The 11084-nt window shown below is 44.7% G+C and overlaps 1 protein-coding gene and 1 pseudogene across 2 annotated transcripts in view; one reads left to right on the forward strand and one right to left on the reverse strand.

The window, feature by feature from the left end:
• OXSR1 (oxidative stress responsive kinase 1) overlaps nucleotides 1-4896 on the reverse strand; it is a 93942-nt gene extending 89046 nt beyond the window's left edge. The window contains exon 1 of one of the 2 annotated variants that reach the window (XM_025884260.2): nucleotides 4478-4893. In XM_025884260.2, coding sequence (XP_025740045.1) covers nucleotides 4478-4547 — 70 coding nt within the window. In that variant the 5' untranslated portion in view covers nucleotides 4548-4893. Of the gene's footprint in view, nucleotides 1-4477 lie in introns of both variants that reach the window. The other variant, XM_073901959.1, reaches the window with a different exon arrangement.
• A 2242-nt stretch (nucleotides 4897-7138) lies between these two features.
• LOC112823310 (N-alpha-acetyltransferase 20 pseudogene) lies at nucleotides 7139-8173 on the forward strand (annotated as a pseudogene).
• The last annotated feature ends 2911 nt before the right edge of the window (nucleotides 8174-11084 follow it).

Genomic DNA, 11084 nt, shown 5'->3' on the forward strand with positions numbered 1-11084 from the left:
GCACCTGAAGGAGAGAGAAACCCAAGCAGACTCTGCTCTGAGCATGAAGCCTGAAGAGGTGCTTGATCCCATGACACTGATAAGAGGCTTGAGCCAAAATCAAGAGTCCGACACTCAACCACCCAGGAGCCCCAACCCTACAAATATAGGTTAAGTAGAAAGTATAAAAAAAAAAATTACATTTCAAATAAATGCATGTGCTTTGATTAGAGAGGAGGCATCATTTAACCACTGCCTTAAAATACAATTCTTTGAAAACAGAAAATTCAAATGATCCCCCAAACTTTTTTTTTCTGAACGCCAATCAACTCGTTTCCTGAAAAAATTTAGTGTAATCTGAAGAAATCACAAAGATTCATTTTGAAGATTATAGCTTATTACAAAATACTGTATTCCAAACATTTCAGCATGGAAGCAAATTCAGAATAAGAATACACCACTTTGTTGATGCCAGCTAAAATTTGTAATAAGCTCTAGTTCAAGGAAAAACATTTTTTCCCCTCCCTGCTCGGAGTGGAATGGAAGGATGTTAGGAACTTTTGGGAACTTACAAATAAGGGGGAGACTTTAAAACTTAAAAACAGGATACACAAAAGAAAAATTCTACTACATCCAAAAAGGTCACCTTCAAAATATCTCCTCCTGTTAGATTTTTCATTGTAAGGATATTTCCCTTAATCCTTCATTGTAAGAATATTTCCCTTAATTAATTTCACTTAAACCCTCAAAATTTCCCTTAGTCAGACTATGACTACTATCTTCCCTTTTATATACAAAAACCAAATTCCTACATAGAAACAAGAATGCTGACTTAGGCGACAGGAGAGTTGGACACAGGTATTAGCTGTGCCACTAGTTAGTTCTATGACTTTACGTGGTCCTTTTACCTTCTTATGCCCCAGTGTCTTCATCTGTGAAACAAGATGGTTCATCTTACCTCACACCATACCTTAAAAAAATTAACTCAAAATGTATTAGAGGTCTAAATGTAAGAGCTAAAATTATAACACTTAGAAGAAAACACAGGAAAGAAAACCTTTGTGATGTTGGATTAGTAAAAATCTCTTAGATACACCCCACCAAAAGTACAATCAACAGAAGAAAAAGTGATAAATAAAACTTTATCAAAATTCAAAACTTTTTTGCCTTAAAAGACACCATTAAGAAAATGAAAAGACAAGCTACAGACCGGGGGAAAAAATATTTGAAATCATGTATCAGGTGAAGGACTGACAACCAAATGAACACACATATACACACACCCTATAACTCAATACGAAAATAACCCAGGGGCAACCCAAATGGGCAAAACATTTAAATAGACATTTCACCAAAGGAGATATATGAAAAGCTAGTAAATATGCACATGAAAATATGCTCACCATCATTAGTCATTAAAGAAATGCAAAACAGAACCACCAGATACCACTTCATACCCACCAGGATGGCTATAATCAAAGACAACAAATGCTGACAAAGATAAATAGGAACCCTCATACATGGCTGGTAGGAATGAACAATGATAGAGTCATTTTTAAAAGGTTTATCAGCTTCTTAAAAAGCTAAACATAAATTTACCATATGACCCAGAAAGTCCACTCAAGGAAAATGAACATGTTCACATGAAGATCTGATGAGTGAAGGCTCATAACAGCATTATTCCAAATAGCCAGAAAGCAGAAACAACCCAATGTTCATCATGTGGTGTCCAATAAAAAGGAATAACGTACTCATATAGGGTACAACATCAATGAATTTCGGAAAACATTATGGCAGGTCAAAGAAACCAACACAGAGGATCACATCATTATATGATTATATTTACATGAAATATCCAGAAAAGGCAAATCTATAGAGGCAGAAAGTAGATTTGTGGTTGCCTGCGGCAGGGGGTGGGAACAGGGAGTGACTGCAAATGGACATGAGGCATCTTTTTGGAATGATGGAAATGTTCTAAAACTGGATTGTGGGGGTGATTGAACAACTCTGTAAATTTACTAAAAAATTATACAATTGTATACTTATACAGGTGGATTTTGTGGTATATAAATTATAACCCAGTAAAATTGTTTTTACAAATGAAAAAATATTATGCTAAGTGAAAGAAGTCAAACACAAAAGACAGTATGTTATTATGATCTCATTTATAGAAAATGTCCAGAAAAGGCAAACCTATAGAGGCAGAAAGATTTGTGGTTGCCTGGGGTTGGGGGTGGGAACAGGGATTAACTGTAAACAGGCACAAGGATCTTACTGGGTGATGAAAATACTCTAAAACTGGATTATGCTGGCCGGTGCACAGCACAGTAAATCTACTAAAAACCACAGAATTTTGTACTAAAAAAAAAAAATGGGTGAATTTTATAGCATTAAATTATACCTCAGTAAAGTTATTTTTAAAAAATAAGATGGTCAAAAATCACACTGGCATTCTTAACCTTTTACCCATGGCCCACTTTAAGAATGAGATGAAGACTAACCCTATCCCAGAGGACTAAGACTCTCTTTTGCCCACTCACAGACACCTTATTGGCTTGAGGATACCAAATTAATGTCTCTAAGTCTCTAGAACCCTATGCCACCTTAACAGCTAGGCATAAAAAATGACTACAGAAAGATGTATACCTTCCCAGAAAGGAAAGCAATATTCCTCTTCTAAAACAATGATAGGGATCCACTTTCTTTACTTTTCAGACATCATTTTCAAATTTCTCACTTAATTTCTTTCTTCAATATGAAACTGAGGGACCCAGAAGCAATCAATCAAGACAGAGACCTAGCTAGCTGTCTTTAGAACCAACCAGTGTATATGTCAAATACCCAGCAAGGACACCCATGACATGGCTTAAGGAAAAAGATGTGATTTCTTTCAGATAAAACTTAGCCCAGATTTGTTTCAAAACAAGACGCAGGGGCGCCAGGGTGGCTCAGTCGTTGTCTGCCTTCAGCTCACGTCATGATCCCAGGGTCCTGGGATCGAGCCCCACGTCAGGCTCCCCGCTCCGCAGGAAGCCTCCTTCTCCCTCTCCCACTCCCCCTGCTTGTGTTCCCTCTCTCACAGTCTCTCTGTCAAATAAATAAATAAAATCTTTAAAAAAAAGAGAGAGAGAGAGAGAGAGAATACAAGAGGCAAAAAAGAAAAAAAAGAAATACGATAAAGTTTCTCTAAAATACAGACACGTTGCAATAAACACACCTCGAAGGCAACTAAAGAGTTTTCAGCCAGTCTTTGTTACAAAACTAATTTTAGGACAGGATGCTGATCTAGCAAAGTAGACATCTCCTTCCTCCAATACAGAGGGGTCTGCTCATGTCAGTGAGATTGAGCTTCTGTGTAGCTAAACCCACCCCCTTTTGATTTCTAAAGTCACTGGATTATTGTTGTCCAACAAATACTCCCCTCATCCCAAGTCCCCAACCCTCCCCCAAACACTGTGCCTGAGAATTACAATCCACGTTTGTGCAAGTTTTGGTCTCTGCCAACTGGTATTCCTGGACCTCAAATCCACTCCACACGCAGCAGCCAGATCCCTCAGACCATGTTCCGTCTCTGCTTGAAGCCCTCCAACACACTTAGAATAAAATTCCAAAATCCTTACCAAGCCTAAGAAGATCCCCTTTCTATCCTTGCCACTTTTCCCTCAGGTCCTGAAACACATCAAGCTCTTTCCCTCCTCAGGACCTTTGCACTTCCTCATCCCTCAGTAGGGAAAAATCTTCCCTGAAATCCTAAGACTCCTCATCCTTCAGCGCTCGACTTAAATGTCAACGCCTCAGAAAAAAAATTTTCCTTGAAATCACCCTAACTAGGTCTAGGTCTCCAGGTCACTCTCTATCAGAACATCTTGTTTATTTCCTTCCTGGCACTTGCCAAACCTTGAAACTCTTTTCATTTGTCTAGTTATTCAATGTCTACCCCCCAGACTAGAAAGTCACTCCCAAACAGTGGGAAGTTGTGTCTACGTTGCCTCGGTACCGGGTAGCTTCAGTTTCATATGGAGAGAATCCCCAGCTCCACCCCAGCAATGGTTGGCACTTCGTGGGCACTCAAGTGTTCTCACACCCGCGCGGGAATGAACTAAAACCCCCTATCCCACAATCCCCCAAATAGGTGGCTGTGCCCACAACTCCAACAGCCTATTTCTCACACAGCCTCCTAAAGGCCTGTCCTGTGCCTGCACGTTTCTCCTCCTCCCAGACCCATCTATCGCTCAGGTTCAAGTATCTGTCACTGCCCAAATCTCTCACGAGCCCCTCAAACCCCACCCCACCAGCCTCACAGGCTCGCCACAAAATCCCCTCCCCGCCTCGCACAAACCCGGAGCCTCACCCACGCGCCCTACAAACCCCTGGCCCCACGAGCGCCCACGAGTATCTGAGAGTCCTGAGCTCCTCGAGCTCCCGCGGATCCCCACGTTCCCGCGTGTCACCCGCCGCCCAGCACGGCGCCTCCCCCCTCAGCGGCGCCAGCTCTCACCGATCACCTCCTGCAGCTCGTAATCGTCCCTGTTGATGGACCAAGGCAGGGCGCTCGAGTCCTCGGACATGACGGCGGCAAGGGTCGCGATCCTCCCTCAAACTCGCTGACCTCTCTCGTCTGCTCGCCGCGCCTCTCCCCACCCCCAACCACCGCCGCCGCCGCCGCGCCCCCACCAACCGCCTCGGGAACAGCCACGGGTCGGACGGCGTCTGGGCGCGGGGTCACCGCGCGGCAGAGCGGCGGGGGCTCGAAGCTCCGGCGGACCTATCCTCCTGCTCGTCCGCGTCCGGCACTCCCCGCCCGGCCCAGGTCCCGGCCTCGGCCTCCGCTGCAGCAGCGACAGGGTATCCGCTCGGGCCCAACCCCTCTGTCCCGCCCTCCACCCCAACCCCACGCACGGGCCAAACTTTCCCTTCTCCCTCCACCTGCCGACACGCAGCGCGCTGACGTCACCGCGCCGGGCAGGCCCCGCCTTGGGCCCCGCCTCCGGCCGCCATCTCAAGTGTGGCTGTATAGGCACCGAGCTAGCAAGAATCCAGAGAAGGTGGAAGTTGACAGTGGAAGGGAACAAATGCTTAGGAAGGAGTTCAGAGAGGGTATCAGAAAGCCAGAGGCGAGCCTAAAGAAGCACGAACGTGGTAGCCACACTAATCATGGCGACTAAACGACGACCCAGTGGAGGGGGCGGAGCCACTCCTGGAGGCTGGGGCACGCTGCCGTCTCCGTCGTCTCACCTATTGGTTTGTTTGAGAAGGAATCAGAAAGGCAATGGGTGGGTGTGGACGTCAGTCAAAGTTAGTCCCGCCTCTGGACTCTCCGCGCGCTTCTCAGCGCCAGGGCCGCATGAAGATCGCCAGTACGTTGCTCGCTTTGCCCTTTTCCCGGAGTGATGTCACGGCGTATCCGTCACCCCCTCGAGACGTGCAAACGGCTCGGTAGGGTGTGGAGAAGCTGGAGGGCGCAGCTGGGTGGGGTAGCCTTGGGGTGTGGACAACCGCCTACTAGGATGAAAGGCCTTGAGCTGTGGGACGAAACGGAACTGGAAGCTTGCCCCTCGACGACACTTTTTTCAAGGCGGAAGTGCTCTCTGCAGCGTCTAGATCGCTGCTCTCTCTGTCACCTTATTGGGCAGGGAGGGGAGTCCTTGCCCATTCTCAACTTTGGGTCCAGAGCTCAAAGGAGCACCTGCCTTGGGGGCCTCGAAAAGTTGGGCTTTTTCTCCTGCCGCGGCTTGGGCCATTAAACAAGTGAGATTCGGTCCATGTGGTTTGGCGTCGTTGCAAGGGCCTTGACTTTTGTGTGACCTCCCCGAATTTGAGTTTCCTCAGGTTGAGTCCATTGGGGAAATTTCCTGAGGTGAAAATTGAACACGCTTGGTAAAATGGAAAAAGAGAGTATCGGCCCAAGTTGGGCCGGGTGCAGAACTGTTCCCTCTTGAACATCTTTCAGACCAATAGTAGTCATTAAGGAAGAGAGACCTTCGCGGAGGCCCTACCAGGCCCTGGAAGCCCTGTGCTGAGCTCTGCTATAAGGAGGGCCACTGACCACAGAACAAAAGTAGTCAACCAGGAGCTGCCGGAATGGAACTGTTAGGTTTCCACCTGGTTGGTGGGATTGGAGAACATTTCTCGTGGAAGAGGTGGCATTTGTACCAAGCCCTGCAAAGGTAACATGATTTCAACAGGTGGAAACTGCGAAAATAGAATATTCCATTTCCCATGTTTGAAAGCAGAACACAGGCCTTGCCGTAGGAATTGTTTTCAGTCATTACCACTTTACTGCTATGTGCTGCCTTTCTTTTTGCAGGGAGGAGAGGGATGAGGATCAAATATATAGGAGTTAAATCTGACGGTAAAGATTAGAGATCTCAAGGTTTTACTGGTTAAAAAAAAAAATCCATAGAGATTGTTAACCTGGGATTGTTGGCCTGCGTGGACCATGGACAGACTTCAGAAGTTTGTGTGGATTTTTGTTTTGTTTTGTTTTACTCCCTTGAAATTCTATGCAGAATAGTGTATACTTCAGGGAGAGATTTTGACCACCTTCCTCCTTCCCCAGTGGAAAGGAGCTACTAACCTAATAGTGAAAATTAGCATATTAATTGACCCACATTCTTGGTGGGCAGGGAGGGTCACTATACATTCATCAGTGAGTTCTCTCCCTCCTCCACACATAGCTTGGTGGTGTAGTTGAGCCAGAATCTGTTCTGCAGATCTGGTTATTTTATTTTGCCTGTCTCCGGGTCTTTCTCCATGTGGCCTGATAGAGGTTAAGATTCCATGTTTTTAATGAGCAAAGAATTGGTGGCTATTTGAGCCCGGGAGCCCAAACCTCAACCTCTTTCCCAGCTTATGGAGTATCTTCCATGTGAGAACACTGTCATAAACACCAGGTATACAGTGGCAAACAAAGTGACTTAGTTACAGCTTTCGTGGAGCATAGAGTCTAGTAGAGAAACAGTAAACAACTAAGCAAATACGTAAATAGATATGTTATAAAACATCATGCAGAAAAGGCCAGTACAGATCTTCTTCGACTTATGATGGGGTTATGTCCCAATAAACCCATCGTAAGTTGAAAATATTGTAAGTGAAAATGCACTTAATACACCTCACCTCCCAAACATCATAGCTCAGCCTCGCCTACCTTAAACATGCTCAGAACACTTACATTCAGCCCCTGAGCCGGCTTCTGCCGCGGCGGTGCGATGACCACGCTCCGGGCCTCCACGTGCGATGACCTGTTCCGCTTCAACAATATTAACTTGGATCCACTTACAGAAACTTACGGGATTCCTTTTTACCTCCAGTACCTTGCCCACTGGCCAGAGTACTTCATTGTTGCAGAGGCACCTGGTGGAGAGTTAATGGGTTATATCATGGGTAAAGCGGAAGGCTCAGTAGCTAGGGAAGAATGGCATGGGCATGTCACAGCTCTCTCTCTTGCTCCGGCATTTCGACGCCTTGGTTTGGCTGCTAAACTTATGGAGTTATCAGAGGAGATTTCAGAAAGAAAGGGTGGATTTTTTGTCGATCTCTTTGTAAGAGTATCTGACCAAGTCGCAGTCAACATGTATAAGCAGTTGGGCTACAGTGTGTACAGGACGGTCATAGAGTACTACTCGGCCAGCAACGGGGAGCCCGACGAGGACGCCTATGATATGAGGAAAGCATTTTCCAGAGACACTGAGAAGAAATCCGTCATACCATTACCTCATCCTGTGAGGCCTGAAGACATTGAATAACCATGGGCAGTGGTTCTTAGGCTGATGCTCCAGATATTTTATGGACAATATTATTTTCATTGGATGATCTTGGAGCTCTATTAGGAGAAAAGTAATCATTTAGGTCTCACAGACTTCAAGAAAATACAGGTTATAAACTTGAGGCTCATTGTTTCCAGTTAGCAATATCATACCTACTAAAGCTGTTCACTGTAATAAAATTCAATCAAAAAGGCAGCTGGGTCAGATGGAAACATTCCACTGATTTGGTTCATAATATTTACTATATGCTAGGGAAAAAACTTGCTCTAGTCTCCTCCTAAATTCTGTGCCTGAGAACCACTGCTACATATATATTTTTTATTTTGTATCAAACTGTTAATTGAAGCTTTAAAAGCATATATGAAATGTATGAATCTAAGATGTATAATAAAATGCACTGTAGACCCTAAAAAAAAAAAAGAACACTTACATTCACCTACAGTTGAGCAAAATCGTCTAACGCAAAGCCTGTTTTATAATTAAGTGTTGAATATCTCATGTAATTGAATACTGTATTGAAAGTAAAAAACAGAATGGCTGTATGGTTATAGGATAGTTTTAAGTGTATGGTTGTTTACCCTGGGGATCACGTGGTTGACCCGGAGCTGCGACAGCTGCCCATGGCCATCCCACCGGGAGAGGATTGTCCCACATAGCACTAGCCTGGGAAAAGATCCAAATTCAAAATTTGACGTACAGTTTCTACCAAATGTAGAATGTACCATCATAAAGTCTAAAAACGGGCGCCTGGGTGGCTCAGTTGGTTAAGCGACTGCCTTCGGCTCAGGTCATGATCCTGGAGTGCCGGGATCCAGTCCCGCATCGGGCTCCCTGCTGCTCAGCGGGGAGTCTGCTTCTCCCTCTGACCCTCCCCCCCTCATGTGCGTGCGCTCTCTCTCTCTCTCTCTCTCTCTCATTCTCGCTCTCTCAAATAAATAAATAAAATCTTTAAAAAAAATAAAGTCTAAAAACTGTAAGTCAAACCATTGTAAATCGGGGACCATCTGTATACCATGCTAAAAAATACTTAAGGAGTTTGGCGAACACCCTCTGTGAGAAAACTGTAGAGGAGGCCACTCCTACAGAGAGTATTTTAAACAGGTAAAAGGAGTTTTAGGCACTTTTGAGGCTATTAAAGTGATACTTTCATTCCTATTAGGCTGCCGGTCCTTGCATATGGCTCCCTCCGTAATGTTTTGGAGGATGGGGAGTGGGAGAAGGGAGAGAAGTTTGGGTGAATCTGGAAGCCTGGCCGTAATATCAAAATTTCACCAAATCCTACCTAGGTTTCTTGAAAATATGACATTTTCCTGGGGAGAGAGACCTTGTTTTTCCTCACATTTTCAAAGAAGGCCTTGTGTTAGTTTGGATCTCTCCCCAAATCAGGCACTGAAACCCGGATTTGGATGCAAATAGTTTATTTAAGAGGTGTCCCCAAGAGGCACTCTGACAGACTGGAGAAGTGAGACAGGAAGGAAACTCATTAAAAGATGAATTAATGAGTGGGCTTAGTCATGCTGTGAACTGTCTGAGAACCAGGAACAAACCCCAGAGTTGTCCCCCGAAGAGGCAAGGTAGCTGAGGTACTTACCCACCACCTCCTCTCCCTCTTTAGGGTATTGCTCCTGCACTTCTACCCAGCTCAGCGTTGGCAAAAACATGTTCCCATAGTCAGAGAATGCACTTGGGCAACAGACACAGGCAGTCTTCCTCATGTACTAGAATGCTCTGTAAGCAAACTCCAGAGTAAGCCCAAAGGGTATAGACAGCATCTACTACAGTGTGTAAAACCAAAAGTTGAGAATCACTGCCTGGACTGAGAAACCCAAAGGGAAAATATACTCATGCTTCCCCTTCTTTCTTTGTTGCCTTTAAGCAACTTACCTGCGTTGTGTTCTGCTTTTAGCCCCCGCAGGACAGAGGAAAGAGTACTGATTTCAGGACTAGTGATGCCTTCAAGTGGTAATTACGGCTGTAATAATTCAAGTTTTATAGGCTCCTTTAATGAAAGAAAATTTTTAAAGTCTAGAAATTGATGTGTACCCTATATAAGTAACCTGAATAAAGAAAAAGCACAATTTTATGTGTTTGTTATAAACCAATTTTCTCAGCACTTCCATGTCAATGCCAGGACCAACTGTAGATTGCTAGACTCTGCCCCCCACCTCGTCAGTCCCTTATCACATGTCACATGTGGTATAACATCATCTCTTGTTATGAGAGGGGACAACTCCCATACCTTACATAGGTGTGCTTCCTCCCTTGTGCCTGGAACGGTACCCCACACAGGCCCATATTCAAGTGTCGTGTTGAATAAATAGGTGGAGCATGAGAGTGCAGGAGACACACAAACGAGGAGTGTGGAGCCTGGCAAGAAGCTGATATCTTGGCAAACCCAGGAAATGAATGTCCAAGGGGACAGGCACTCGGAGCATGTAAGAAATAGGTAGGTGCAAAGGTTACTGTAGGAAAAAAATGAGTCTGTGCAGAAAGGAGAATCTTAGCATCGAGCTGGATTCTGAGCCAGAGAGTAGCTTGACTGGTACCATGCAGCCAACTTGATGAGCTCGAGCCAAATTAAGCAAAAGATGGGAAATACCTCACTGAGGAGGAGCAGGTTCTTAGATGCCTGCTCCATTTCAAACACTACTCTTAGGGGTTTAATATGTCTAAAAACCTACCTTATTAGGATGTTTATTGTAGCATCATTGTAATAGGGAAAAACTGGAAATAATCTGCATGTCCTTTGATAGACGACTGGCAATTGCTTGTATTTCAGGCTATATAAGAAATGTGTGTGTTGTTATAAATAATGCTAGCTAAAATTACAACCCCCAAAGTTGACTGGTTTAACCCAAAAGCTTATTTCTCACATAAAGTCCAATGCAGATGTTCCTAGTTCCTTTCCTCCAAGCAGAGAATCAGAGATTTTGGCATCTAATGTCTTGTGGCAGCATCTTCTAGGGCCTCCTTGGAGTCCTCCACTGGACTCTGCATTCAGCCAGCTGGTTAGCTAAGAGAGAGAAAACCACGAAAGGTAGCAAACACTGGAAATTGTGTCTATTACTTCCTCCCTTGTTGTGATGGTCAGACCAGGTTGTCTGACCCTAACCTAAGTCAAGGAAACTGGGACATGGCTTCCCGTGTGCTCAGGAAGAAGGAATAGTGGTGAGCATCTGGCCAGTCTCTACTGCAGCTACTAACTTTGATTGCCTCCAGGCCAGTGCTACTGACTTCTTGAGGAAGAGGAGTAGGAGGAATATGCTCTTGTACACATTGCATTTTATAAATCCAAATATTACCTGTTCAAAAAAATTAATTAAAAAAGAGGAGACTGTA

This window comes from Callorhinus ursinus, unplaced genomic scaffold (assembly GCF_003265705.2).
Source record: "Callorhinus ursinus isolate GAN/ISIS: 27379988/994484 unplaced genomic scaffold, GSC_fseal_2.0 scaffold1, whole genome shotgun sequence".
NCBI classification, from domain to species: domain Eukaryota; kingdom Metazoa; phylum Chordata; class Mammalia; order Carnivora; family Otariidae; genus Callorhinus; species Callorhinus ursinus.